Below are 26632 nucleotides of genomic sequence, written 5' to 3' on the forward strand. Positions count from 1 at the left end.
CAGATGAGGCTTCAACAGGGGGAGAGCAGAAGAGAAGAGGGGGAGCAGAACCTCCCTCGACCTGCTGCCCCCACTCTTCTTGATGCATCCCAGGATGCCATTGGTCTTCTTGGCAATGAGGGCACATTGCTGGCTCATGGTTAGTTTATTAGCAACCAGCACTCCCAGGTATCTCTCCGCAGAGCTGCTCTCCAGTAAGGCAATTGCTTCCTGCCAGGAGCAGGAGGAGGATAAATGTCTATGCTAGTTTGAGGTTACTGTTTGAGGCCAATATTGAATGATGTTTGCACTAGACATGGAAAATGGAGACTCAAATCCTCATTGCAAATCTAGTCAAACGTGTTTCCCGCCTCCCAGGAACTGATCGTCAGCAGGTTGCTCTAGAGCTTCTGTCTCTCAACAGAAAATTTCCTTCAATTAGTTTTTCCTCACTGAAACAAAACAAAACAAACCCAAGAAACAACAAAAAGAGAACAAGACCAGGATAAATCTGTGTAGTTTTGTGAAAACAAGGTTTAATCAGAAAATTCCCAGCTGTGCATTGCAGGACTGCAAGAGCCAAGTGCATGCTGCAGTAAGTGGTGCTGGAGGGTTGCCATCTCTAGGAGTTCCTCACTGAAGATGCCCTGAGACGTAAGTCATCACACTACCGTTGTCTGGGCCTCACATAGACCCTGTAAGCAGCATATGGGGCTGATGGGAGTCTGAGCTCCCAGGGGGCTGCTGGAGTGGGGGGATGCTACAGCCCTGTCTGCTTTTCCTGGACCACTGACTCATCACCAGCTTCTCAGTGCCTACAGATCTTTTCCTGACCTCCTCAATCATTAGGAAAAGCACTTTCCAACATGAATCCACTCACTTTGGTGAGACACTGCCCACTGAGTGATATCAGGCCTGTGGAGGCCCTCGTAGGAAAAGCCTTCAAAGCTCTGCAGCTGTCCTTGTGGAGAGAATTCCACCATGTCCCCAGCTGTGCAGGGGGGCTTTGGGTGGAAAGGTTGTCTGGTGCAGCACACGCCAGAAGCTCAGAAAATGTTGTTTGTGGGCCAGAGTTTCCTTCAGCACTACCAACCAAGATGATCTGTGTGATTCTTCAGTAAGTACTCAAGTTCTAGGTCTCTGTAACAGGTCATTGTTGCTTGTTGATATTCCTGTAAACTCTTAAAATACAGGTAAAATGTTCCTAAAGCCATCCTACGCAGTGCAGCCCCTACTGCTGGTCCAGCAGCAGGACTATTCCTGACAGCATACAGCTGGCATGCTCTGCTCCACAGAACTTCCAGGGGTTTTTCCCAAAATTTCATTCACAACTTCAGGAAATTTTGCCACAGTGAAAGCTTGGTTTCTAACTAACACTGAGCTGACAGGTGAAACTTACCTTGACAATTAATTAAAAGAGTATAGAAAGGAATCGGCAAGAGAAAAGCAGCTCTGCTCTGTTCATGAAAGCTTGAAATTGGAGCCATTGAATGAGGGTAATAACACGATATTAATGTGAAATGAAATCCTGAGAGCTGATACGGTCTGTGCAGCGAGAGTTTGGAGCTTGTTGGTTTAATAAGGGTTCCAGTAGCCGCACAGCCTAATGCAGGATGTCAAAAGGAAGCAGCAGCCTCTCAATTCTTGTAACAAATACTTCTGAGTCACAAATTCACTCTGCCCTGCTGTTTCACAGAACTGAGTGTCATCTGCTTGCTCGGAGAAAGGTCAGTTGTCCTGTAACTTCACCAGAGAAGTCACTTGGGTCTGCAGTAAGAGGTGATGAGTTTGGGGACTCCATTTCCTAAAACATTTTATTGAAGAGCGGTTTATTTTGGGCTCATCCTCTTCCAGAATTCAAACCTCTATTACACTACACAGTAATGAAAGAGAAGAGCAGTATGTGTTGTTGTTATAATCCACATAAAATCCAGGCTATGTGCAGCACCAGAAAAATCCCTCATCAAGATTCGCAAGAATAAGAATGATGACTCCAACTCCTGACCAAAACTGCTGGCTTTTTCCCCTTGAATTCTCCACTTTGCACAGCATTCCTGTGCTTGGATGAAACACAGACCACTTATCCCTGTGGTCTGTAGGGCTGCACCTGCACCAAGTTTTCTGCCCATCCACAAGCCCTTGGGTGCTGAGCCCTGCTGGTGATCTTGAGGTCCCCATCACTGATGCCTTGAGTGAGTCCTGGATGCTGCCATCAGCTCTGTAGCCCTCAGGTCTGCAGCCATCAGAGGAGAAAGTATAAGAAACCAAAAAGGTGAGGCTCCTGGTTTAGCTCTGAATCTCCTCCTGTGGGCTGTCTTGTCCTGGGAACATGCTGGTGGTGTCTTTGTTGATGTGGGCAAAGTGTGGGTGCACTGCTCAGCCAGCTGCCTGGGCTGAGGGCCAGCACCTGCAGAGCAGGACAGAAGCCACCAATGGCCACAGGCCCAGGCTGCCCTCTACACTGCCTATGTGGAGTCAATCCACATGGCACAATGAGAAACACACTGTCAGCTGCTCTTTAACAAGTTACATCAGAGCTGGTTCATCACTGCGAGTTTCAGAGAAGCTGTATCTATAAACCATATGGGATTCTTGATGAGGAAAACAAACAAAAAAAAACCCCAAACTCCCTTGTTCTTGTTTGAGGAGTATGATGGGGAGCGCTGGTGCGGCCCCAGGGCATGCAGCCCCAGACCAATCTCCACCTGCCTCCCCATCCTGGGCTTGTCCTCAGGGCTGACACTGTGCAAGAGCTATTTACTCAGTGCCCATTGCTCTACTTGTCTGATGGCACTCATGGCACATGGGTAGTTGGTGCTTTACCTGTCTGATGGCACTCCTGGCATATGGGTGCCCAGTGCTTTACCTGTCTGATGGCACTCCTGGCATACGATGCTGCAAGACCCACGGTGCCAGAACTCGCCATGTTCCAGGCTCCCTGCCTGGTGCAGAGAAGGGTGGTCCAGCCCCAGAGGAGAGGGTTTCTGTGGGTGCCCCGGGGCTTTACCCACAGTAGAAGGAGCAGAGAGATGGGCACTCCATCCCCACTCCAAGCCCATGCCCTTGCCAGCACAGAGGGCAAAAACGGGCAGCTCTCTTGTGCCCTTGGTGTCTGGCCCAGTCACTTGCCTGGGACAGCAACTCTGGTGGCCACAGGCCATGGCCAGGCATGGCTCATTGCTGCCCACTCAGCATAGCCCCATGCCACAGGGACAAGGTGACTTGCACCATCACCTGCCACAATGTCAATCCCGATCCCACCCAACATGGACTGCGGGCAGAACTCTCCCATCAACCAACATGCCCACGCCATCGTAGTAAAACATTTATTTGCTCAGGTGATATAAGCTACCATGTTTACAGTTTGTGAACTCACCACTGGCCACATTAAACATGACTTGGGACTGCAGCTGCTGCCACTGCCAGACTTCTTGTCACAATTTTTAGTTTTATAAAAAACCTTGGACACCAGAAAAAAAGGTATTTAGACTCGTGTGGCAGATGGGAGATGGGCAACTTGTGAACGGGGGAAGAAAGTTTATCTGATGCAGCCAACCTCGACAGCCTCTGGGCTTCAGCTGCAGCTTCAAGTAAAGGTTTCAGTGGGGTGAGCACGATGAGACACGTCAATCCTCAGTGAGCTGGAACCGTATTGTTTTCTGCCGAGTCAGAACATCGGTGGTAATGTCTTCAGAGAGTGGAGGGCAGGTGTCCTGCGGGGTGTCCCCAGCTTCTGTGCAAAGAGACAAAACAGAGAGGGTGAGTGGAGCCAGATGTGACTCGCAGTGGGGCAAGGGGTGCTGGAGGGTGCTCAGTGAGCAGCCTGGACACAGCAATGCAACAAACACCCCAGGAGTGGGGAGCAAGCAGCAGCACCTGCCTTTGGCCCTGGCAACTGTTGGCTCAGGCCAACAGCACTTCAGAGGCTGGGGCACAGCAGGCAGGGTGTAGTAGCCATTTGGAGAAAGGGATAACGGCACTCGGCATCCCCAGTCTGGAGCTCAGCAAACTCCCACCAGCCAGCGTGGCACCAGCTGGAAGTGCTGGCACAGCATTGCTGCTGCTAAAGGGATAAACTTCGACTCTCTGCATAGCTTCAGGTTTGCACAGAACTGAAAACACCAGAACAGAGCAGTAGATGGGCAAGAATCCAGCACTTGCCCTCACAGTTTACATGCAAGAGAAAAAAAATCACTGTATAGAGAATGTGCAGGTGTGTGATTGTCCTGCCCTGAGCTCCTCCCTCATCCGCATCAATCCGTGGTGCCATGGACAGCACAGCCAGGAGCAGCAGTGCCTCACCAGCAGCCTCACCGAGCCCAGCCTCTCTCCCTGCCACCCCGGCACAGCCTCACTTACCTTAGGGAATGCCAAGCCACAGCTGGGGTGTGCAAATGCAAACTACATACCATGTTTTAAATTCATCTTTGGCTTGCTGTAGGTTACAGCTCCCAGCTGCCTACTGGCTCAGTGTGTGAAGCCACAGCTCAGGTCTGGCAGGGGCTCCCTGAGCGCCCACACTGCAGGCAGGCAGGTGCTGCCCCCCGTCATCTCCTCTGGGGAGCCAGGGCCACAGCCCTCACCGGTTTTCCTCATTTCCCTCTCCCAGTGTAAGTTTCCCCTGCAGAGGAGACTGCACAGCTGGTACACAGAACACGGCGGGCGCCTCTGGAGAAGCAATCTGGTGCTGGTACATAATGCTGGCAGCACGGGAGGAGCACCAGCTCAGCACCAAGCCAGGCACACCAGCGTGGTCTCAGCTTCCACACTTGTGACAGGAATGCTTTCTAAAGTGCAGAGCTTGAAATGATCTGAGTGACAGCTTGTTCCAGCACAACAAAACCAAGAGCTCATTCTGTTCATGTTCATACAGACACAGTTCCCGGTGGTGCAGCCAGCAATGTGCCATGTTTGCTTTTTTTCCCTTTTTAGTTTCCTTCCTTCCAAGCTAAGCCTCCTTCTTTCTACAGCAGCAGCCTTCACGCTTGGCTTTTGTGAATAAATCAATTGTATTCAAAGCCTACAGTCAGTAAGACTTTGTGGAACTTGCCTAATGGCCTTGGTCTTGTATTAGGGACATCAGGGTGTGGGTGTTTTAACCCCTACCCCTCCAGACCCACTGATCTGCACACTTTTGGTCTCTGGACATCTGCACTGTTATGAAAGCAAGATCACACCCACATTCCAGCAGTAACAGTCAGTACAGGGCACATGTATCCTTGCTTATAGGCAATGCCTAAAGCCATGTACCTGACCAGAGCCTGCATGGAAGGAAAGACAACACTGCTGAGGGTGTGAGGTGGGCAGGAACCAGCTGGACCCCCTCGGTGCCTGATGCCCGGAGGGATGATTCAGCTCTGAGGGCAACAGCAGCGGAAGGGTATGAAGCACTATGGAGACACTTGCAGAAGGAACTGGCACTTTGTTGCCTGGGAGCCCCAGCCGGGCAGAGATGCTGTGGGGGTTAATGATCCAGCAGCACAGGCTCTGGCACCAGGCCCAGACACCCCCACACACAGAGAGGTACGCAGAAACATGGCTGCAAAGCGAAAAGATGGGACACAGATTTTCTATAAGCAGGACCCTAATGACAGGGTTTGATTCTTTTAAATCAGAACTTTGACCACAATCAAGATTACCTACTATGTGCAATTTTGTGGCTGATGTTTTTGCCCCTTTTAGAGGCCAATGGCACACCCCAAGCTGCAGGCAGCACCCTAGAATGGGACAGAAAATGTTGCTCAGCTATTGCAATGCTGACAGATGTTGCCACTCTGCAAGCAGTACCTCTGAAATGTCGGTTCCTCTCGATTAATAGGAACAGAAGTGATAGTAAGTGATAGCAGCTGTGACCATTACTTCTGCCAGTTGAATCAATTACCGGGGGAAGAAATGCACTGCCTCTCTGTGCAGGGTGCCTGCTCTGGGCACAGTTTCACAGCAGCAAAGGATGGGCAATGCTGAGTCTTCACGTGTGCAGTAAACAGCAGCTGTGCTGGGCTGCAGCCACCACAGCTCAGCGCTGCCCCATCAGCCCAGGATGCACCTGCCTGGCTCAGTGGCCATGCTCAGTGGTGGAAGGAGTGCTGAGGAGACGCTTTGTGCAGCCCCAGCACAGAGACCAACAGGGCTTCCATGGTCCCCAGGAGGCGGGAGCATCCCTTTGCTGCCAGCAGCAAGCCTCGAGCCTCCAGCAGCCCTGTGGCCAGTGGGGATGAGCCGACCCCACAGCAGCACCTTGGCAGCACCCTCTCAGGCAGTCATTTGGCCTGGCAGCAGCTGCTCTGGTGGGGTCTACCGGGCCCTTCCCAGCCAGAGCAACATGTGCCTGGTTCAGGACACATGGCCATCACTTTCCAGTTCACTCTTCATCACTGCCTGGGTGCGTGGTGAAGGTTGTCAAACACACAGGAACACGCTGGCAGAAATAAAGCCACGTTGGCACCCAGAACGGAGCAGTACCATATATTCACCGTAAAGAACATGCCCAGAACAAAAGTGGAAAGGCAGCACAGAAAACAACTAACACAACAAACTTTTCACTCAGCAATGCCCTGCTTCTCTATCTGACCATTGCTTGTACCAGCCCCCCTTAACACAACACGTATCTCCTGGGAAAACAATTAGGAAAAGGTGCAAGAGGAAGCAAGTGCCAGCAGTTTAAATAAGAGTAAACAAATTCCTGGAGCAGCTTCTCCTCCTCTGGTACTTGTGACAAAAGACACCATCTCATGGCTAAAACCTCCATTAACCTGCTTTCAAAGAATACCCCAAGGAGCTGACCCTAGGCTGGGTGATGCCCCCAGGGCAGGTTGGCACCATCAGCTTCAGCTCTCTGCCAGCTCCCACTGGCAGCTCTGGGCAATGCCCTCCCTCCACTACACCCCAGGGCTGCCCGACATGCCAGCACCCACCCCCTGCAACAGGGAACACTCTGCTTGGGTTCACTGCACTCCTATGATCATGGCTGAAGCATCAGAAAACGTTGAAGCACTGCACCCTGAAGACAGATGTACGGATGCGATCCTGATCAAGGAATGTCTCGGCACTTTTTCCACCTCAAACTATGGCAACCTCTGGTTTTGCAGAACAGAAAGGACACAGAATTTCCTCCTTTGTAAAGCTTTGTACACTTTGACTGAATCAAGCCTGAATAAAATGAATGTCCCACTGCACAGGTACTCCAGGGGAAATGGCAGATTTCATGCTCAGTGCTTTCCCAAGGGCCTCTCCTCTTTGCTGAAGGGAGAAAGCTGCACAAGACCAATATTCAGCTATCCAGGCCTAGCCTTTCCTACACAATTAGCAGAGAATTAACTCAAATGTAGGGACATATGGTCCTTCTAAGCTGCTTATACAGATGCAATGTGGACAGAAGACTCAGTCCCAGTGTTTACAAAATGATCCCCTTGAGTAAAAAAAATAAAAATACAAAAATAAATGTCCCTAAACCACAAGAAGCTGCCAATATTTTAACACTTTCACAAAACATCAGACACCTTTATGTCCAATCTTAGACAACGTATAAAGCATTTTCATTTGATTTTTAAACAGCACTATTGTAACATATACCTCAGCGGGAAACCTTTGCAGCTGCCTCCACGCCCAAGCGCAAGGCGAAGGTGCTTGTCTGCAGAGAGCAGCTCTCACTGGGGCATGGAAGCGCTCCTTTGTCCCACACTCACAGTGCCCCATTGCCACACCTCCAGGACACCTCACTGCCTCTTATAGCAGCCAGCACGCCTTCCACAGCCAGTTTCTGTGCACACAGCCCCTCGAGAAGAGCGTGGACTCCCAGGGAAATCTAAGGATGGAAAGCCTCTTTGGTAACTGTTGCAGCAGGAAGGGAATACTCTAATTTTGAGACTTTGTTTCCTTTTTGGTCTCTGCATGTTCCAAAGGAAGTAAAAGGGCTTTCTAAAAAAGAAACAGTCTCTTCTTTGTATGTCCTTTCCATCACTCCCACCCAGACTCTCCTTCTGTGACAGCCAGCAGAACCACTGAGAGCAACCCACGATGGCTGACAGCAAGAGAGATCACCTGGTGTGGCACTCAGAGGCAGACTCAGGGGCTGCCAGGCCATGAGCTGGTCCCTGCCATGATGGTGCTTGGGCCAGCTTGCTGCCCTGCTTAGACAAAGTGTCTTCAGGCATCTGCTTGGGTTACACTGCCCTCAAGAACAAGCATACAGGGTGTAAAATTGCACTGTTCAGCTGCAAAGCCCACATCAAATTTATCATTTGGCATCTGAGAACACGCTAAGTGTCCAGAGTTAAGCTGTCTCTCATTTAAACATGGTGACCATACAAGTTTCATTAATATTGTCTTTTCTTTAGAAGGAGCAGAGCAGCAGATGCATGTCTGCCAACATCCTGATGACACGGGGCTTTCAGCTGCTGTCACCTATTGCCGTATGTTGATGTCTTTACCTAGTGGCAATTATTCTATCCTAGGGGCACCACAATCAAACAGCAGGTTAAAGATGAGACCACTTTCCAGTCCTTTCATTGTGTGTGGGGATTAAAGGGAACTGTAACAAACTGTAAAGCTTAAAGGAAATGTGCCCCGAAACAAGTCTAGTAAAGCAGACGACTGTCATCATCCCGATCAGTCCTCACTCTGAGTCGCTATACAGACATGTCCATCTGCTGCAGCCCTGCCCTGCAGCACTGGGCCTTGCTCCCTGCCCTGTGCAACTCTGCCAAGTCACATCTCCCTGCCCCAAAGGGGTCTGCAGCATCACAGCCATCCTGCGCAGGGGCTGCTCCCCATTTCCCATGGGCTCCCCTTGGCCCACAGTTCACACCACGGTGCACCCTTGCTGACGGGACGGAAGGCCTCTGCTGCCCTGACAGCCGGGGCACGGGTCAGCACTGAAATGCTGCAGCACACCCAGCCTGCCACGGGTGGGAGGCAACAGGTAGACCCCTGCCTTGGCTGCTGGCACTCAACAGCAGTGGGTCTGTCTAGCACTGGCACCAAGCAAAGCTACGGTAGCCCCATGCTCTTGGGCAGGGCCAGCCGAGGAGGGTGAGCTGCGAGCGGGTGGCCACTGCCGCCGCCAGGCCCGGTGCTGCAGGAAGAGAGGAAACTTCACCCCTGCACCTTCCTCCTCCTGCTGCCCTCATAGTGGGACCCACGAGCAGCCTCGTGGGCCCCAGGCACGGCTTCTGGGCGGGCAGTGACCGCGAGGCTGGCTGGTGTACGGAGTGAGTATTTTATTTTACACAACATAACAACACAGCGTTGTTGTTTCTGTACAGCATCTGCCTAAAAACAAAGGCAACACCATTGTCACGGAAAAGAAATGTACAGTCTGACCGTTTTAAAAAATATCATTTTACTGATTGATCCAGAAGTGGTTATTTGTTAGCTTGGAGGAAATTGCATTTCCTTTATAAAAGGCTTTTTCTGTGAAAACTCTCTCTTGTGTTTTCTGCTACTGCAGAACCAGGAAGCCAGTCCTAGAGTAGGGAAGGCACTGGTGCTGTTTCATGCTTTTTCTCACCTCTTAATTTTTTTTTTTCCTTTTTTTTTTCTTTTTTAAATCTCTGAACGTTGCCTTCGATTTTGAGAGTAAAGAAAATCAAATGAAAATTAAAGAAAACCCTGTGCACACTGGGTGGCTTACACAGAACCCCGCATGAAAAAGCCATTAATCAAGGAGACAGCAGTGGACTTCCAAATCCAGTTCCCCGGGACAGGGAGTTTCACACAACGTTTGGTGGTTTGTTTTTTTGTTAAAATACAAATTAAAATTAAAAAAGAAAGAAAAAGAAAAAAAAAGAGAAAAAAATAAAAGCAGGTCACACAGTGCTTTCCAATATCCACTCAGAACTGGAGAAAGTTGCTTTTCCACTATCCACATCAGAGCTGTCTGACTGGACTAGCATCCCGTTCATGGACATGCTCCTTTTGGACCGCAATCCGCCCGAGGCCCGGGCGCTGCCGGGGCAGCGGGACTCCATCAGCTCGCCGCCCAGGGAGAGCCTGCGCTTGGCTCGGGATGCGTCAGCTGGCAAAGTGAGGAACTTACTTGGCTTTGATTGTGCTCTTTTGTACGTGGGAGCCCCTTTAACAGAGTCGGGGGGACGGCTAGCTAACTGCAGGGCAGTGGAGTTATTTCTGTTAGTGTTTTGGGACTCGATGCTGCTGACAGCTTCACTCTGCGGCTCGCTGCTTGGCTTTGGCCCCGGCTTTCGCTTCTGCTTCTGGGAGACAGAAGTGCTGGAAGTCCAGGTGGGAGGCAAAGCGGAGGTAGTAGTGGCCGAGTCCTGGCTGGAGCCAGTCTCTGGCGACTGCATCACGCCATCGCCCGCAGCCTTGCAGCACTGGACGCTCTCTTCATGCCCAACAGCCTGCTTGGACACTGACTGCGACAGCACCCCGCTGCAGCCCTGGATCTGAGCCCCATTCGTCTGCGAGTACACGTTGCTGACCTTGGTGGCCTTCTGTTGCCCGTTGTTGTTACACACTTTGTAGCGGATCATGAGGATAATGATGAACACAAGCACAGAGGCCACGATGATCCCACCGATGATGATAATCATGGTTCCACCCAGGAACTGAGACTGCATGAAGTGACAGCGCACATAATCCTGCTCGGTGGTGAACTGCGTGCAGCCCACCACCCTGGTGGCAGTGAGCGAGGTGATCCCATCGTCGTAGATGGCCAATACGCACAGGTCGTACATGGTCCCCGCAGCCAGGTTGTTGACTAGGAAGGTTTTGCTTGTGGGAGGTATCATTCTGAGGAAGAAGGAAATTAGTGTGAATGAACTAGGCAGACTAGCAGGCACCTCCCCGCTGTGGTGAGCACAGCCAGGGCTTAGCTGCTCCGCTGGGGCCACTGGCCCTGCAGGGCTGCTCAAGGGCCCTGTGGCACCTCCTGCCCTATGCCGGCTGCAGCAGCAGCCACTGCCACAGCCCCGGCCCAGCTCAGTGTGGCACAACCCCCCCAGAGAGCACATCAAAAACATAGAAGGAATTACCAAGCAGACAGAGTTTTGTGTGGTGAGACTCTTACACCTGGCAGTATGGAGCCTTTCTGCACTCCACCCGCACACCAGCACAGACATTAGCAGATATCTGCGCCACGAGAAACACCTTTCTCCCTCTGTTTCCATAAAACCGAGAGCATTAAGATCCATTTAACTCACGTAACTTTACAATCTTTCTGCCAATCACATTACTTCAGAGGATTAGAGGTCCATTTGGATTATCTAAAAATAACACCGTTCAAGGTAATTTCCCTATTTGTGAGGAGGAAATTGCAGGAGGCTCCCACCACCTGCTGCTGTGGGCAGGGCAGCATGGCGTGGGGCTGCCCAGAGCCAGGGGCAGCACGTCAGCACCCAGCAGCCTGGCAGGGCCCTGCAGGCAGGCTGAGACTGCCTTACCTGTAAACAAGGGAGTCATCATAAGTGCCGTTGTACTGGATTTGGAACATACGTATCCCAGGTATATTCCTCTGAAAATTGAATTTCAGCAGAGCAGTAGAGGACGTCGCTTCCGCAACGACCACCTTCTTATCTTGGCTAACTTTAGTATCCCCGTTGCTACTGCTTGCGTTGGAGCCCGACTTGGTGGAAGTGGAGATATCCGAGGAGCCAGGGTCAGGCTCGTGGATGTGGTTCGTGCTGTTCAGCAAGTGGGGGAGTTTGATTATGTGCAGGTCCACTGTCTGCGTGGCCTCCCCAGCCGGATTGGAAGCAATGCAGGTGAAGGAGCCCGTGTCCTTCACCGTTGTTATAAGGATGTCAAGCGTCCCATTGTCGTACACCACGGACCTCGTCGCATTTGAAATCAGTTTGCCCTCAGGTGAGATCCAATGAATTGCTGGTTCAGGGTCCCCCCGGGCTTTACACCGCAGTGCTGCCCGCTGGCCCTCCAGCACCCGCAGCTCGTGGGTGTGCCTGGTGATGAGAGGAGGCTCGCACAGGAACTCCTCCTCGGGGATCGACCAGAAGTACCGGCCGGACAAGAGCGTGGGAGAAGCACAGGTCTCCAGGTCGTCTTCCCTCGAAAGACGCCTCAGCCACAAAAGCTCACAGTTGCAATGCAAAGGGTTCCCACCAAAGCTCAATGCAAAAGTTGAGGGGCTGATAATTCCTGAGGTTGCTAGTACCTGAGCTCGCTGGAAGAGAGGGTCAGGTGGTAGCTTCTGCAGTTTGTTAGACGTGACATCCAACCTGGTCATCTTGTGAAGGTGGGAGAAGGTCCCTTTAGGAATATGGTCAATCATGTTGTGGTCTAGACTGAGCGTGTGCAAACTAACCATCTTCTCCACTGCATCCCAGGGGATGGTTTCCAGATTGTTGTAAGACAAATCCAGTTCCTCAAGAGCTAAAACATCATCAAAAGCTGTGGAAGAAATTAAAGTCAGCTGGTTGTTGTTAAGTATCAAGTGGTGGAGATTGGAGAGACCACTGAACATGTCGTTAGTGATCTTAGTCAATCGGTTGCTGTTCAAATGCAAAGCCCGCAAATTGCGCAAGTCGGCAAACGCGTGAGGTGTAATAAAACTGATTGTATTCCTGGACAGCGTCAGGTCCACTAGGCTGGTCATGTTGGCAAAGTCTTTCCTCTTAATGTTTGTAACAAAGTTGTCTGCCAGCCGTAACTCCACAGTCCTCCTGTCAATGTTGGGAGGAACAAATAAGAGCCCTTTCTTGGCACAAAGGGTGGCAAGGTTCGGAGACAAAATCTGACAGACACAGCGCTTTGGGCAGATCTGAGCTCTCACCACTATGCCAGTGAACAGCAGAAACAAAAGCAGTTTTTCCATTGTAGATCTGGTTCAAGAGCCTGTAAGGGAGAGTAAACATCTGTTAGTCTCTGCAAGACAAGCAAATGACGTAATAATAGAGTAAAGACAAACTGTCTGGGGTTAAATCATGAAACTGAGGTTCACGTAACAGTGTGCCATCTTGATCTTGCAAACTGATGTCTTTATCATTCTCTGTATCCTGACACAAGAGCTTCTGTACTACCTTCCAGAAAAGCAATTGAGACAGGCAGAAGTTTGCATACACACATCTATACCCCTAAACACCAAAGATACAAACGACAAAGCAAGTACTTGGAAGCAACTGGTGGCACAGTACGTGGCACCAGCAGTGCCTTCCGGGCCCCTCCTGCCAGAGGTCATCCCTGCTGGCCAGTGCACCTCTGCTTCAGGCACTCAGCTTTCCCATTTGCCACAATGCCATTTATATCTTGAAAATGAGGGATGTTCCACGTATGCTTTACTTGCTAAGCTAAAACTCTCAGCAGCCTCTAAATCATGGCAATTCAATGAGTTTAGAGCCATCTCTATCAAACATTTAAGCTCTTAATGCTATTTTTGGAATAAACTCAGAACAAGCTAATTTTATATTATTCAAATCCCCAAAATGCAAATAAAATGAACAAAAAAAACCCCACCCCGAAAAGGCCCCACAACAGCAGAGATCTAAATAAAAATGGAACATCAGCTAATTTTAGATCGTTGCTGTTTTCCCAGCTGCCACAGCCAGCAGTGCTGCGCTCTTCTGCAGAAAGCCTGACAGTTCAATTAGCCTTATCTCCTGCATTGCCAGATCCAGGAGCCTCATGCAGTTTGCAAACAAGGGAGATAACAACAATGCCCACACCAGCAAAATGAAATCATCTATCAGTGACGATGCCAAAAGCTCCACCAGAGCCGTGTCGCCGGTTTCTGGACTCCATGTGCCAGCATCCCCCCTCGGGGCAGGCAGGCAGACGTGGCCCTGGCAGCACTGTCCTGCAGAGAAGCACCTGCATGTCTGAGAGGAAACTTGTGCAGTCATAAGCAACTGAACTCAGAGGGACTCTGCATTGGAAATGAAGCACTCGTCTCCCTCCGGGATGGATAAAATTATACGCGTACAGATCGGATTACTCAGATGCATTATCGTCCCAGAAATGTACTAAAGAAGCTCAGCTGAAAAGAAATAAAGTTTCACAGCTAGTGATGAGCAGGAGTCTTTAATCATCATAGATATTTCAAGACATTTCATGCCAGAACAATAACTACTGGTCCTATTGTCCAGTCTGTCCATAATACACCCACAGGGCCATGCAAATCAAGAGAAGCCAACAAGTTGCAAAAAGGATGAGTGAAATTACCAGCTTCTAAACCTTCCTCTTCAACACTATACTTCCTGATACTTCTAGGGACTTCTGTAGGTTTTCGTGACAACTGGCTCCAACACTTGTGTCCCCACTGAAAAAAAAACCCAGTACACTACTGTGGTCTTCAACTGAGTGTGCTACCGCAGGCATGGCCTACAGCTACTGCAGCACTGGGAACTGAGCCTCAACCAGTACCATTACTGCTGCCACTGCCTGTAGCAGCAAGTAAACTTCACAGGGAGCACTCAAGCATATTTTGTGGCCTCAGTTTAATCCGGCTCATGCCAGCATTGCCAGTCAGGGTGGTCCTGAATGTGGGACACACTTGCAGGAGAATGGCACTGCTAAACAGCGGAGAAGGAAGCATGCAGAGAAAACAGCCATGAGCCCCACTGGTGCTGCCCAGCCGGCCAATTCCTAGGGGCAGTCACCCACTCTTTCCAGGCAGGACTTTTCTAATCTAGATCTGGCATGTACCAGATTCAAATGGACTAGGCAGCTCAGGGCATCCACAGCACAGCCACCAGGGTCACCAGACAGTCTTGGCTCATTTACATTTGCTAACTTAATATTGCTAATTTAGATTTGTAGCTCTGATTAAAATAATGTGTTTGGATTCAACCAAGTTAATTTGAAGAGCTATATGAGATTAAAACCAAATCAGCAAGGTGCATTTACAAGTTTGGAAATACAGTGACAAGACAAAGCGGTGACATAAGGAGATGTAGACTTAGACCATCGCTGGAACAGCAAGGTAATGAGCAGGTCACCCACCACTGGATTTTTGGATTTTAGGAGAACTTTTGAAACTGTCTCTGACAGTATCTTCTGGATAAAATGCCCAGTACATTGCAAGGGCAACACACAATGCAACAGGAGAATGCTGGGCTGAAGGGTTGGGCTGAAAGGGTTGTAGTCAATGGGACAAGAGCCAGCTGGTGGCCAGTCACTAACGGTGTCCTCCAGGACTCGGGTTTAGGTTCTCCAGTGTTTCTATCAGTGACCTGGACAGGGAGGTGAATGCACACCACATGCATCTGCTAGTGATAGCAAAGTAGGAGGAGGCACAAAGTCCCTTGAAGGCAGAGAGTGCTTATGGAGAGGATCAAAGCACTAGGCTACCACCAGCCCTATCAACTGTAGTGAGTGCCTGGGCCTGGGCTGTCCCTGCCTGGGGATAATGGGTCACAGACTGTGAACACAGCCCACAGTCTTAGCTCCCAAGAGGAGGGAAATGATCATTGATGTTGCCCCTAGTGACAGAACAAGGAGTAATGGACATAAGCTAGAACACACAAAGTTCCACTTAAACACCAGGAGAACCTTCTTTACTGTAAGGATGATGGAGCATTTGCACAGGCTGCCCAGTGAGAGTGTGGAGTCTCCTCTGCAGATTTTCAATACCCGCATGGACACATTCCTGAGTGACCTGATCTAGGTGAACCTGCTTTAGCAGGGAGTTGGGCTGGATGATCTCTAGAGGTCCCTTCCAACTCCTACCATCCTGTAATTTTATGTCAGCCATTGCTCTGCGACAGTTGGGCTCCAGAGCCCTTGCTGCCAGGAGCAGTGCCTTGAGAAGGCAGCTCCCGTCCTGTGTCCAGAGCAGGGGTATTTGGAGGTAGCAGTGCTCAGCCCTGGCAGATCTGGACCCCAAAGGCAGAGCAAGCATGGCAGCACACATCTGTAAGTGCCTGTGAGTATGGTGCCAGGCTCCTCAGCAGCCTGCCCTGGGCTGCGAGGACTGAAAGGCCACCTCGTGCCACAGAGATGGAGCTTGGTCAGCACCAGCACCACTGTTTTAAAATCCTGTCAAGTCCATCAGCTCATTCATACTGTGGCCTGGGAGACTGTTAGGGTCAAGGTGCTGGGGTAGAAATAAGGAAGGCAGAGAAAAGCAGACATGTCTTTTCTTTGGGACCATGTCTGAGCCACGCACAGGTTCCATCCACACTGAGCTGTCTCCACTCTCAACTGTCTTAACAAAAGACAGAGGTGCCTGTGTCCAGCTCAGCGCCCAGTTGTTTCTGCCAAATAACTCCTTATCCACCTTTACCACGTTTTTCAAGTGTCACATAAGTTGTAACAAAAATGTGAGCAAAGCTTAAAAAAAGTTGTGTGATTGCACAAATGCCTCTGCAGGGCCCTGCACCCGTGGTCAGGAGAGTGTCACCAGCCACCCGCTCCAGCAACAAACTGAGCTCATCGAAAGAGCTAATGACTTTGAAATTTCTGCCTGGAATTGACCCAAGGGGCATAGGAATGGAATGCCATGTACATCAGGCTCAGATCACTTCTTTTTCCAGATGTGCTGATTGCTGGGGTTTTTTTTGCAGTCATCTTCTTTGCGAGCAGTGGGTTTTATGCCACTTAGTGCAGCACCTGCCGGTGCGTCCAGTGCTACAAAAGGGTTATTTACATACTGTGAATTACATAACACACGGAAGCAGCGGGATTCGGGAGACAGTAATTAATTAGCAAATGATTTCCGCTGCATCCGATTCCGCCCAAGGGGAGTTGCTGCACAGAGCCCGTGTGCTGGGAAAGCCCAGTGGCGCAGCAGCAGCCGTGCACAGCCCGCTGCTAATACAGTGCTGCTTCAGACATCATCCGTCATCACTAAGGTCACGACAGAAGCTATTGACTGCCCTTCCTACGCCTCCACGCCTCAGCGTGAGTTGTGATTTTCAAGGTCTTTGCAAATGCGGCTTTGTAGTTGGGAAAAAAAAGTCTAGAAGTGGATGATACTCACCTGCTGGGGATGAAGGATGGGGAAATAGCTGACACCAGTCACCAATGGCATCCTGCAGCCACGCTAAAATGGGTGCATTTAAATGAGGATGCTGTGATATATAGCACACCAGCTGATAAAACTACTTAAGTAGAGAACAAGGAGCTCCAATTTCACAAAGGTCAATGGCTTGTAAATATGCCTGAGTGTTTTGCTTAATCGGAAACAAAGCGCCTAAGAAAACAGAAACACATCAAAGAACCTCACCCAGAGGTTTCCCTGGGGGCTCTGCTTGCCAACCAGAACCACAGGCCAGGACCACAGTCCCCTGCCCCCAGTGTCATGCACAAGCTGCTCAACTGGCCACACAGCCCTCTCACACCATTGAAGAGCAGCATCTCCTGATCCAGGCTGCGAGGAGCCCTCAGCTGCAAGCAGCTCCCTCTGAGGCCCAGCCTCCTTATTTGCTTTTTTGGAAGACGTACTGTTTTGGTTCTTTGACACTTATAATACTTGATGTAGGACTGAACAGGTTAATTGCCATGGGAGGCACACTATGGAGGAAATACTGGAGCCCTGTCTTTGTTAAAGGGCTTCAAACACTGCAACAAATATAGCTGCACCCCCTCTAACCTCTGGTGATTCTAAAATCTCCAAGACACCAAACTATGCTTGCTGCAGGGTGCCTGATGCTGCTGTAGAAGTGGTCAGGGCGCTCCAGAGGTTCTGTCCCGCTGTGGGTAACACAATGCAGCCCAGCGCTGGAGGCAGGCTGGGTAATGAGACGTTTCATGTAGCTGCTTTCCTTTTCCTCCAGCATTGAGCCGCAAACGATATGCATGCAAAACAATGCATTCTGGGAGGCAATTTTTCTCCCTGTAATGAGGTCTAAGCTGGCAAGATTAAAGTGAACAATAACAATTATTTTAATTAAAGAGATTTCTAGAGAAAGAAGAACCAGTATCAGTAAGCCCTAGACCGTGCTGTGTGCCTGGCTGACATCTGAGAGCAAAGCTCTGCTGTTTCCACAGACAGCAGCAGGGCACGGTGCCAAAGATAAAAGGTAAAGCGGCCCCTTCCCGGGAGCTTGTGATGATCTGCATCCTTTCCCAAGAGCGTGTGGAAAGGGGGACACCTGACAGCGGGACCTCGCAGCAGGTGTGGGACATCCTTCATCTGCTGTGCAGGGCTAGGAAGGTGCTCCTCAGGAAGGAACACAGCAGCATGGGTCTGGGAAGGTGCTCCTTGGAAGGGCCACACCAGCACCTCCCACCTACCAAGGCTTTCTGTAAACGACCACTAACAGCCAGCCACCAGAGCTGGGAACATGGGTTTGGCTGATGTCTGATGTAAGCCACAAAGTCCCTCTCCAGTTCTGTCTGAGCTGGGAAGTCAACCAGTTTTCTCTACAAAGAAACAAAGACAATGACAGTGCTGTGGTGTGAACTGAAAAACTGCAAACTAGAGCTTCCAGGAGGCAGAGGACAGTTAAATCAGCAAAAAATGGCAGTAAGGAGAGCAAGACAAGACAGAAAACAGAGTGCAAGGGGGAGCAACCATGAGTCTGCCCACATGGCCTGGCCTAGTCGAGGGCCAGGGCATGGGACATTTCTGCCTTCTAGTGCTGGGCCCTTTTACCTTGCCTGGGGCTGTGGAGGGGAGGAGGGCAGATGGATGTCCCACTAGCCCATCACGGCCCCACAGAGCATTGCAGCACAGCAGAGGAACCCTGTGCAGGACCAATGTGCTGAGCTACAGCCATACTCATGCCAGAGCCAGCAGCAGGTCTCTCACACAGTCCCCTCCGTCTGTGCCTTTAGCACCTCAGCAAGGCCGTGAGGCCACCACCACGTGGCATCAAGCAGCCATAGATGGGGATCCAGCACTCCAGAGAGCAGCACTGGTAGCCAGAGCTTGGTTTGGGTACCCCAGCTCCAGCCACCCTCGGACTCAGCCTGGCACTGCCTCAGCAGAAAGGCTGCTGTAATGGAACAGGCATTGCTTCAGAACAGGACAAAGTGCCCACCCTGTCACTACATTCACTTATTAATTCCTTTATTAATCAATCAGTCATATACTAAATTGGTACCAGCACTGAATTTCTGAGGAAGTGTGTGAATACTAACCCACCAGAAAGAATATTGGCTGCTGCATAACAAGAAGACTGGTCTGTGCTGTGACATCCTGGCATGGCTGCTGCCCCAGGCCTGCGCAGTGTCCCTGGCCATACAGGACAGCACTCTCCCATCTCCCTGGGCCCCGGGAGTTGCCCGGCCAAAAGGTTTGCACTAGGAAGTATCAGGCGCAACAACAGTAATAAATATGTACATTATCCAGGGTACTGAGTATAGAGAGTGGTACAGAACTACTACATGCACTACACACAGAAACAGACCTAGGAAATGCCAGCTCTCTCCAGGTGATTAATACTTTGATTCACTAACACAGCCCTTTTTTATATTCTCATGTGCACAGTAAGCCTGTCCCTGAAGGAAGGAGTGATTATGCAAGCTATCAGAGAGTCCTTCACTCCAGCGAGCACCAATGTCCTAAAGACACTTTGTAAGAAAAACCTCTATCTAGAGACCACTTGTCCATGTCTGACTGCTGGCATCCCTGGCTGCGGCAGGCCACGGCACTGAGCAGCTGGAATCACAGCACAAGGGCACCAAGAACCTCAACTAGACTGAGCTGTGATCCAGGAAAAGTGTCCCCTTCCCCTGGGAAGGGACAGAGCTGGAAGGTGAGCAACACAGAGCAGAGGCAAGTGCAAGTAAACCGGAATGAAGAGCCTGGGGAGCGATGTGAGCAGCTTAAAGCAGGAGCTGGAATCTCAGCATGACAGAGCCATTTACTGGGCAGGACAGACGTGTCTCCTGGGTGCCACCCAGGGGTGCCACCTACAACTAGAGACAGACTCACAGCCCATGCGGGACTACTGGCACCAAGAGGTACCAGTGTCACTGTCACAGCGATGTACACCGGCCCTACACTGTCACACAGTCCCTGGCATCGCACTGCTCCTCTGGCAGCCCACAGCCACAGAGAGGGAAGGGCTCACGGGCATCATGACAGTCCCCTTCCCTCTCGTCTTCAACCTGATCTGATTTCATAGTGCATCTGAGTTTTCTCCCATTGTGCTGTGATGGGCAGTAGCATCCCATGAGTGTTCCAGTGCATAGGTCAGAGGGGACAGTTGGGGGTGTTGGGGGTATCCCAGCACCTGGGCTGGGACATGGGACATTGTAACACATTTTAAAGTTTAAGCTGAGGATCTAAACCTTTCAATGAAAGGTTTGAAATCTCTGCTGAGGGACCATCAGAAGGGAGCCATGAGTCCCTATGCAGATGTGGGGGAAGTGCTGGCTATTTAGGGTGTGCAGCTTCTCACTCACGCAGACAAACATCCAACAGCCTGAAGCAGCAAGGACTGGGAAGATAAAGGGATAAAATAAAAGACAGATCATTGAATCATAGAATGGTAGGGGTTGGAAGAGACCTTTACAGATCATTTAGTCCAACCCCCCTGCAGAAGCAGGGTCACCTAGATCAGGTCGCATAGGAACGTGTCCAGGCGGGTCTTGAAGACCTCCAAGGAAGGAGACTCCACAACCCCTCTGGGCAGCCTGTGCCAGGGCTCCCTCACCTCAACAGTGAAATAGTTTTTTCTTGTATTTAAGTGGAACTTTTTGTGTTCCAGCTTCATCCCATTACCCCTTGTCCTGTTGCTACACAAAATAGAAAAAAGGGATGTCTCAACCTCCCTTTTAAATTTAGATATTTATAAATGTTAATAAGATCTCCTCTCAGTCTCCTCTTCTCTAGACTAAAAGAGAAAATGGAGAGAGAAAATCTAGAAAGTGGGGACAATAAAATCTAAAAAGTGGTGAGTTTGGAAGCCTTTAGAGGAGACTCTGCATCCTCACTGGGCAGACTGGGTCAGGGATTCCTCACCTCAGCACCAAAGCAGTATTTCTTTATGTTTAAGTGGAACTTTCTGTGTTCCAGGTTTTGTCCGTTACTCCTTGCCTTATCACTGGCCACCACCGAAAAGTGTCACCCCATCCTCCTGACACCCATCCTTTAGTTGGTTTCAGTGACGATGAGGTCTCTCCTCAGCCTTCTCTTCTCCAGGCTGAACAGCCCCAAGTCCCACCGCCTTTCCTTGTTAAGAAAGTTGTTCCAATCCCTTCAGCATCTTAGTATTCCCACACTAGACTCTCTCTAGAAATTCCCTGTCTCAAAAGGCAGCCTGGACCAAACAACATGGCCCTTCCAAGGTCAGACCCATGCCTCCTGTGGGATTTCAACTTGCCCTGTTACCTGGGATGCAATTATCTCAGCCTGCAATGCCACTAAGGATTTAAAAATTACTTATCCTACCTCAAATCCTCTTCCCTGTTTGGTCACTGACCTCAAAGGACCTTCACATAGATTGTATTACAGTTCTGCATCCCGGGTAAAAAACCTCCCGTGTCATCACAGCTGTCCAGCTTATTCAGGAAACAATGGGAAATGATGCAAAGGGCACTCAGGTGCAGGCAGAGCTTTCTGCAGCCTGGACTGCTGAGGCTGGCAGGGCTGCCAGGCTCTTTGTCCATCCCAACCCTGCTCAGGCAGAACAGGATAAATTGGGGGCTAAAGTGAGGGCTGTGCCCGCTAGGCGTGGGCTATCTCCCAGAGCTGTGAGCTTGGCTGAAGTGGGCTTTGGGTGAGAGCAGGCTGGGGACAGGCCTGGGGCAACCATGCCAGCTCACACAGGATGCTGCCTCTCCTAGCCTTGTGTATGCTTCCCCCTCAAAAACTTCATTTCTGCTTTTGTGCTTCTCACCTGCACAGTCTGCTAAACCACAAAATGCTGTAGCCCTTGCCCTTGCAGAGGACAGCTTAAAAACATGCCTGCCAACCTCAGAAACTGAGGAGAAAAAGAGGGTAATTATCCTTTATTTACTGTGAAAGAATTCTTAGAATTGTTTCTGAGAATCATAGAATTGTTAGGGTTGGAAAAGACCTTTAAGATCAAGTCCAACCATTCACCTCACACTGCCAAGTCCATCACTAAACTAAACCATATCCCTCAGCACTTCATCGATGCATCTTTTGAATATGTCCAGGGATGTTGACTCCACCACCTTCCTTGTCAGGTAGTGAGGTGGGTTGTTAACTGGCTGAAGGGAGGAAGGTAGAGAGTAGTAATCAATGGGGCAGGGTCTAGTTGGAGGTCTGTGTCTAGTGGAGTCCCTCAGGGGTTGGTGCTGGGATCAGTACTGTTCAATATATTCATTAATGACCTTGATGAGGGAACAGAGGCACTGTCAGCAAGTTTGCTGATGATACTAAACTGAGGGCAGTGGCTGACACACCTGAAGGCTGTGCTGCCATTCAACGAGACCTGGACAGGCTGGAGAGTTGGGCAGGGAGAAATCTACTGAAATTCAACAAGGGCAAGTGGGAAAGAATAATTCAATGTATCAGTACTGGTTGGGGAATGAATTATTAGAGAGTAGTGTAGGGGAAAGGGACCTGGGGGTCCTGGTGGGCAGCAGCATGACCATGAGCCAGCAATATGCTCCCATGGCCAAGAAGGCCAATGGCATCCTGAGGTGTGGAGAAGGCGTGTGGAGAGTAGTTCGAGACTGGTTCTCCTCCCCCTCTACTCTGCCCTGGTGCGACCACATCTGGAATCTTGTGTCCAGTTCTGGGCCCCTCAATTCAAGAAGGACAGGGAGCTGCTGGAGAGAGTTCAGTGCAGGGTCACAAAGATGATGAAGGGAGTGGAGCATCTTCCTTATGATGAAAGGCTGAGGGAGCTGGGGATCTTCAGCTTGAAGAAAAGGAGATTGAGGGGTGACCTCATTAATGTTTACAAATATTTAAAGGGCAGCTATCAGGAGGATGGAGCCAGGCTGTTCTCAGTGATGTCCAAAGACAGGACAAGGGGCAATGGGTATAAGCTGGAACATAAGAGGTTCCAAGGAAATATAAGGAAAAACTTCCCTGTGAGGGTGAGGGAGCACTGGCACAGGCTGGCCAGATGGGTCGTTGAGTCTCCTTCTTTGCATGCATTCAAAACCCACCTGGATGAGTTCCTGTGTGACCTACTCTAGACGGCCTGCTCTGGCACGGGGGTTGGACTAGATCATCTTTCAAGGTCCCTTCAATCCTTAAGATTCTGTGATTCTCTGTACAAACCAGAGTGGCCCCTGGGAAAACACCTGGTCAAAACATTCCAATAAAAATACACACTGAGTAGAATGGTGAGAAATGTCCTGTATGAGCGGGTGGTCTGTGGGAGCCCAGGGGGGTCACCTAGACCCAGTCCTCTGGTGCTCCCACACAAGCTCCCCCAGCATCCACTCCATCCCACAGTGGGGCTTCACAGCAACATGCAGCTCGTGCTTCAGTCTCAGTTCAGGCTGATGGTGATACTTTGCAACTGGAACTCGCACAGCTGGGAACACGTCTGCCCATGCATGCACAACCCCTCCTGTGTCACCATTCTTCTGAACACTCAGTCACCAGCTTTAGCTGTTTAACCCAGAGATGAAACTACCTCCTGGTTTCTTTCTTACAGAAAATTTGTGAGATACTCAAACTCCTGTCTTGTCCTGTGTAAAACCCAATGACCTCTGTAGTCATACAACCATTCTGGGCAGAAGACTTAAGCAACAGACTTACCACCTGGTCTGTCCATCATCACCACACACAATTTTGCTTTTGCACTTGTTGAAAGAAGTTTGCACTAACAAAACACAAGCAGCCAAGGTCACTTGCTCCATGTCCTGTCTGGCAGGTCTGTGCTCTGCAAGCACAGCTGGGCTCAGGCAGGAAGCGTGCTCATCCTCCCAGTCTCCTATACATCAACGTGCATTATGAATTCAATCTTTTCCTTCTCCTGGCATGCTCGGCCGCTACCTGTGCAACACAGGAAAGGCCATGCAGCTACCCCTGCAACCTCCCTCTGACAGCTCTCAGAGCTCACAGCCCCATGGCACTGGACCAGGGAGGGCAGGGGCCCAGCTGCTGCCCCCCACACCCCAGCCCTGAGCCCTGTGCGGCGTCCATGGGGGACATAGGAGGTTGCCACCAAACACCACCTCTAGTGCGTCAGCAAACACACTGTGTGTGGAAGTCAGGCAGAGCAAGCTACTGCATTTCCCAGCATCTGAGGTACTGTCACACCAATCACTACACAAATATGCCAAACGCCAACAGTAACATCAGCATCAATCCTGCAGCTTCAAAACACAAGCAAGTCCAAGCAAATAAAAACTGCTCAAACAAAACAGCTTTTTAGCTTATCAAAACATTTCCATTGAATTGGAACACTACGGCATTTTCAAAACTGTTTTTGCAATGTCAAAACTGCAAAACACGAACATGAGGGAATGTGACACTCCTCTGTCTCCCCACTTGCCAAGCGGGCTGCCTGGCGCTGGGGCAGGCATAGGCTCCCTGGCAGCACCTCACCACAAAGCCCAGGATGCTCCTACAACATGCACTGACAACTGCTCCTTTCTCTTTTTAGTTTTGTTTTCAAAGAAATGTAGGTTTGAAAACTCAGCACAAAGTGGTTGTTTCAGAAACATCTGCCCAAACGCCAAAGACCAGAAAGCATAGGTTGGAGCAAGGGTTCAGGGCTTGAGCAGACCCACCTTGGGGATGCTGAGCTGGAGCTGGTGCCACTGGGCTCCTCATCTGCCACCACACCAAAATGTGCATGTTTGGTGTTTGCCCAAGGATCCCGATCGGGATGGATGGTTCCCACCTAATAACCAGCTATTAAGTATTTTGTTCTGTCTGGATTGTTCACTGCAGCCTCAGGATTCTTTATTGTTGACTGCTCAAATCTTGCTCTGAAGAGAGTTATTATCTTCTCCTTTGGTTTGTCTGCATGATGTGAAGCTCACAGTGCATGCAACACTGGCGATGCTTTTCCTTCTGGCAAAGTCCTGCTGTGGATTTTTAACAGTATCAGGCAAGGAAGATGGAAAAGCCCTCCCCAGAATAAGTCATCACTTTGTTTTCTGCTTAAAAATAAAGTCATCTCAGAAACTGCTGAATACCAGATTATGAGATGATCTTCAAAGGTCCCTTCCAACCCAAACCATTCTGCGCTTCTACTTACACAGTAAGACAGACCTCAGCTGGAGGTAGGTAACTGATGCCAAAGGCAGCCTCAACACTTTTACAAACTAGTGAAAATAAGGGTGAGAAGTAGAAAAGCCAGACCACATTCCTACTAAGCACAGTCACAAGGTTTTTCCTCAACATAAGGAAATGTTAGAGCAGGTCTTGAGAGAGAAGACTTTTGCGAAAGCTGCAGGTCTGCCTTGCTAGAGTTCTAATCTCAGATCACAAAATTCCATTGAAAATTTAACCAAAAAACCCTCAAACCAAATGACCTTTTTTTTTCTTTTTTTCTTCCCTCAAGCAGCCTCTCACAGAGTCCCGAGGGAGCCCAGAGGAGCAGCCCCAGGGTGCCTGATGCCTGTGGTATCAGCGGCTGTAGGTGCCACGGTGCATCTCCCCAGTGCTGTGGCTGTCCGGGCAGTTTCCCACTCGACAGCTTCTGACAACAAATGGTGTTTCCCAAATCCAATTTTCCTACAAGGAAAATCTCATTTATGTCTATCAAATAACCTGATTTGCCATTCAAAGAACTGAAACAAGATGCTTTGCTCCAGCTGGTCTGGACACCAACCAGGGTATTTCCCACTGCAGAACTACCCCAGCACCTTCACCTGACTGACAATATGTCGGGCAGGGTCCTGCACCTATCCTGGCACCATCAAAAGTTCAAAACAATGTGTCTTGAAGTCTAACTCTGATAATTCTTAAATTACACATTATATTACATTAGACAGTGACTAAAAAGATGCCTAGACATCTCTCAAGTTGAGGAAGCTCAGCATGCCCTTGTATGATGCTCTTTGTCACAGCTTGCTGCTGGTTGCTGCCTCAGGCTCAGGTTTATCTTCTACCCTGACCAATGGGTCAGAGGCTGAAGCCCTGTCCCGTTGTCTGACTTGAAGGCTCTTGCTCCTGTCCCCAGCATATGTCTCAGTCCCACAGCCCATGGGCAAGGAAGGGAAACCCCAGACAACACACAAATACACACAGGATTTGACCACTTATCCTCCAAGGAGTCAGGAGAGCTATTTTATTCAAGTACTCATATAATATGACTTGGAGGAGCAAAAGGAATCAGGAAACTATATATCACAAAATCAGGGACACCAGAATGTCCTTTCTTCCCTCCACACAGGGATGAGCAGGAGTTCATCACAAAAATCATCCAGAAGGATTATCCCATCCATAATGACATCCTGGCAAAAGACTGACACCACTGCCCAGTGGAACCCAAAATACAGTGTGCACACCCTGGTACACACTGCTGTGAGACAGCACACAGGAGAGTCAGTGTGAGCAGCAAAGCCAGAATCACATCCCTTGCTACCAGAGGCTCAAGGCTATGGTGTCCCACAGAGGAGGTAGGACATGATGCAGAGATGCCCCTACTCCTGGGTGCAGCCACCAGCACATACTGTCCCACCAGCCTCGACACTGCTCTTGGAAACAAAGTCCCCACAAGGAAGAGAGTGACTGCAAGCCACAGCTGCTGCAGCAGGCTCTGCTTCCAGCACCGAGCAATCCAGTTGTGGGAATCCTCTCCCAAAAAAGAAGCAAAACAAATATCTCCACCAAGCTTTGGACTCACCTCAGAGCCACTGGTTCACTCCTGGAAACTCCAAAGGCAGACTGGATGTCTCACATGAGAGCTTT

The 26632-nt window shown here is 50.0% G+C and overlaps 1 protein-coding gene across 2 annotated transcripts; it reads right to left on the reverse strand.

Moving 5' to 3' along the window:
- Positions 1-3368: 3368 nt before the first annotated feature.
- LRFN5 (leucine rich repeat and fibronectin type III domain containing 5) lies at positions 3369-12766 on the reverse strand. 2 transcript variants are annotated; one of them, XM_010201977.2, is made up of 3 exons: positions 11379-12766; positions 10016-10728; positions 3369-3712 (listed from the first exon to the last, which is right to left on the reverse strand). In XM_010201977.2, exons 1-3 carry the CDS (start codon positions 12764-12766, stop codon positions 3606-3608), a joined length of 2208 nt encoding a protein of 735 aa, XP_010200279.2. In that variant the 3' UTR covers positions 3369-3605. The 2 variants fall into 2 exon arrangements, with proteins under 2 accessions (XP_010200279.2, XP_010200278.1); XM_010201976.2 differs by lacking the exon at positions 3369-3712 and having other exon boundaries at positions 9786-10728.
- Between the last annotated feature and the right edge of the window lie 13866 nt (positions 12767-26632).

Source organism: Colius striatus, chromosome 6 (genome assembly GCF_028858725.1).
Source record: "Colius striatus isolate bColStr4 chromosome 6, bColStr4.1.hap1, whole genome shotgun sequence".
NCBI lineage: Eukaryota > Metazoa > Chordata > Aves > Coliiformes > Coliidae > Colius > Colius striatus.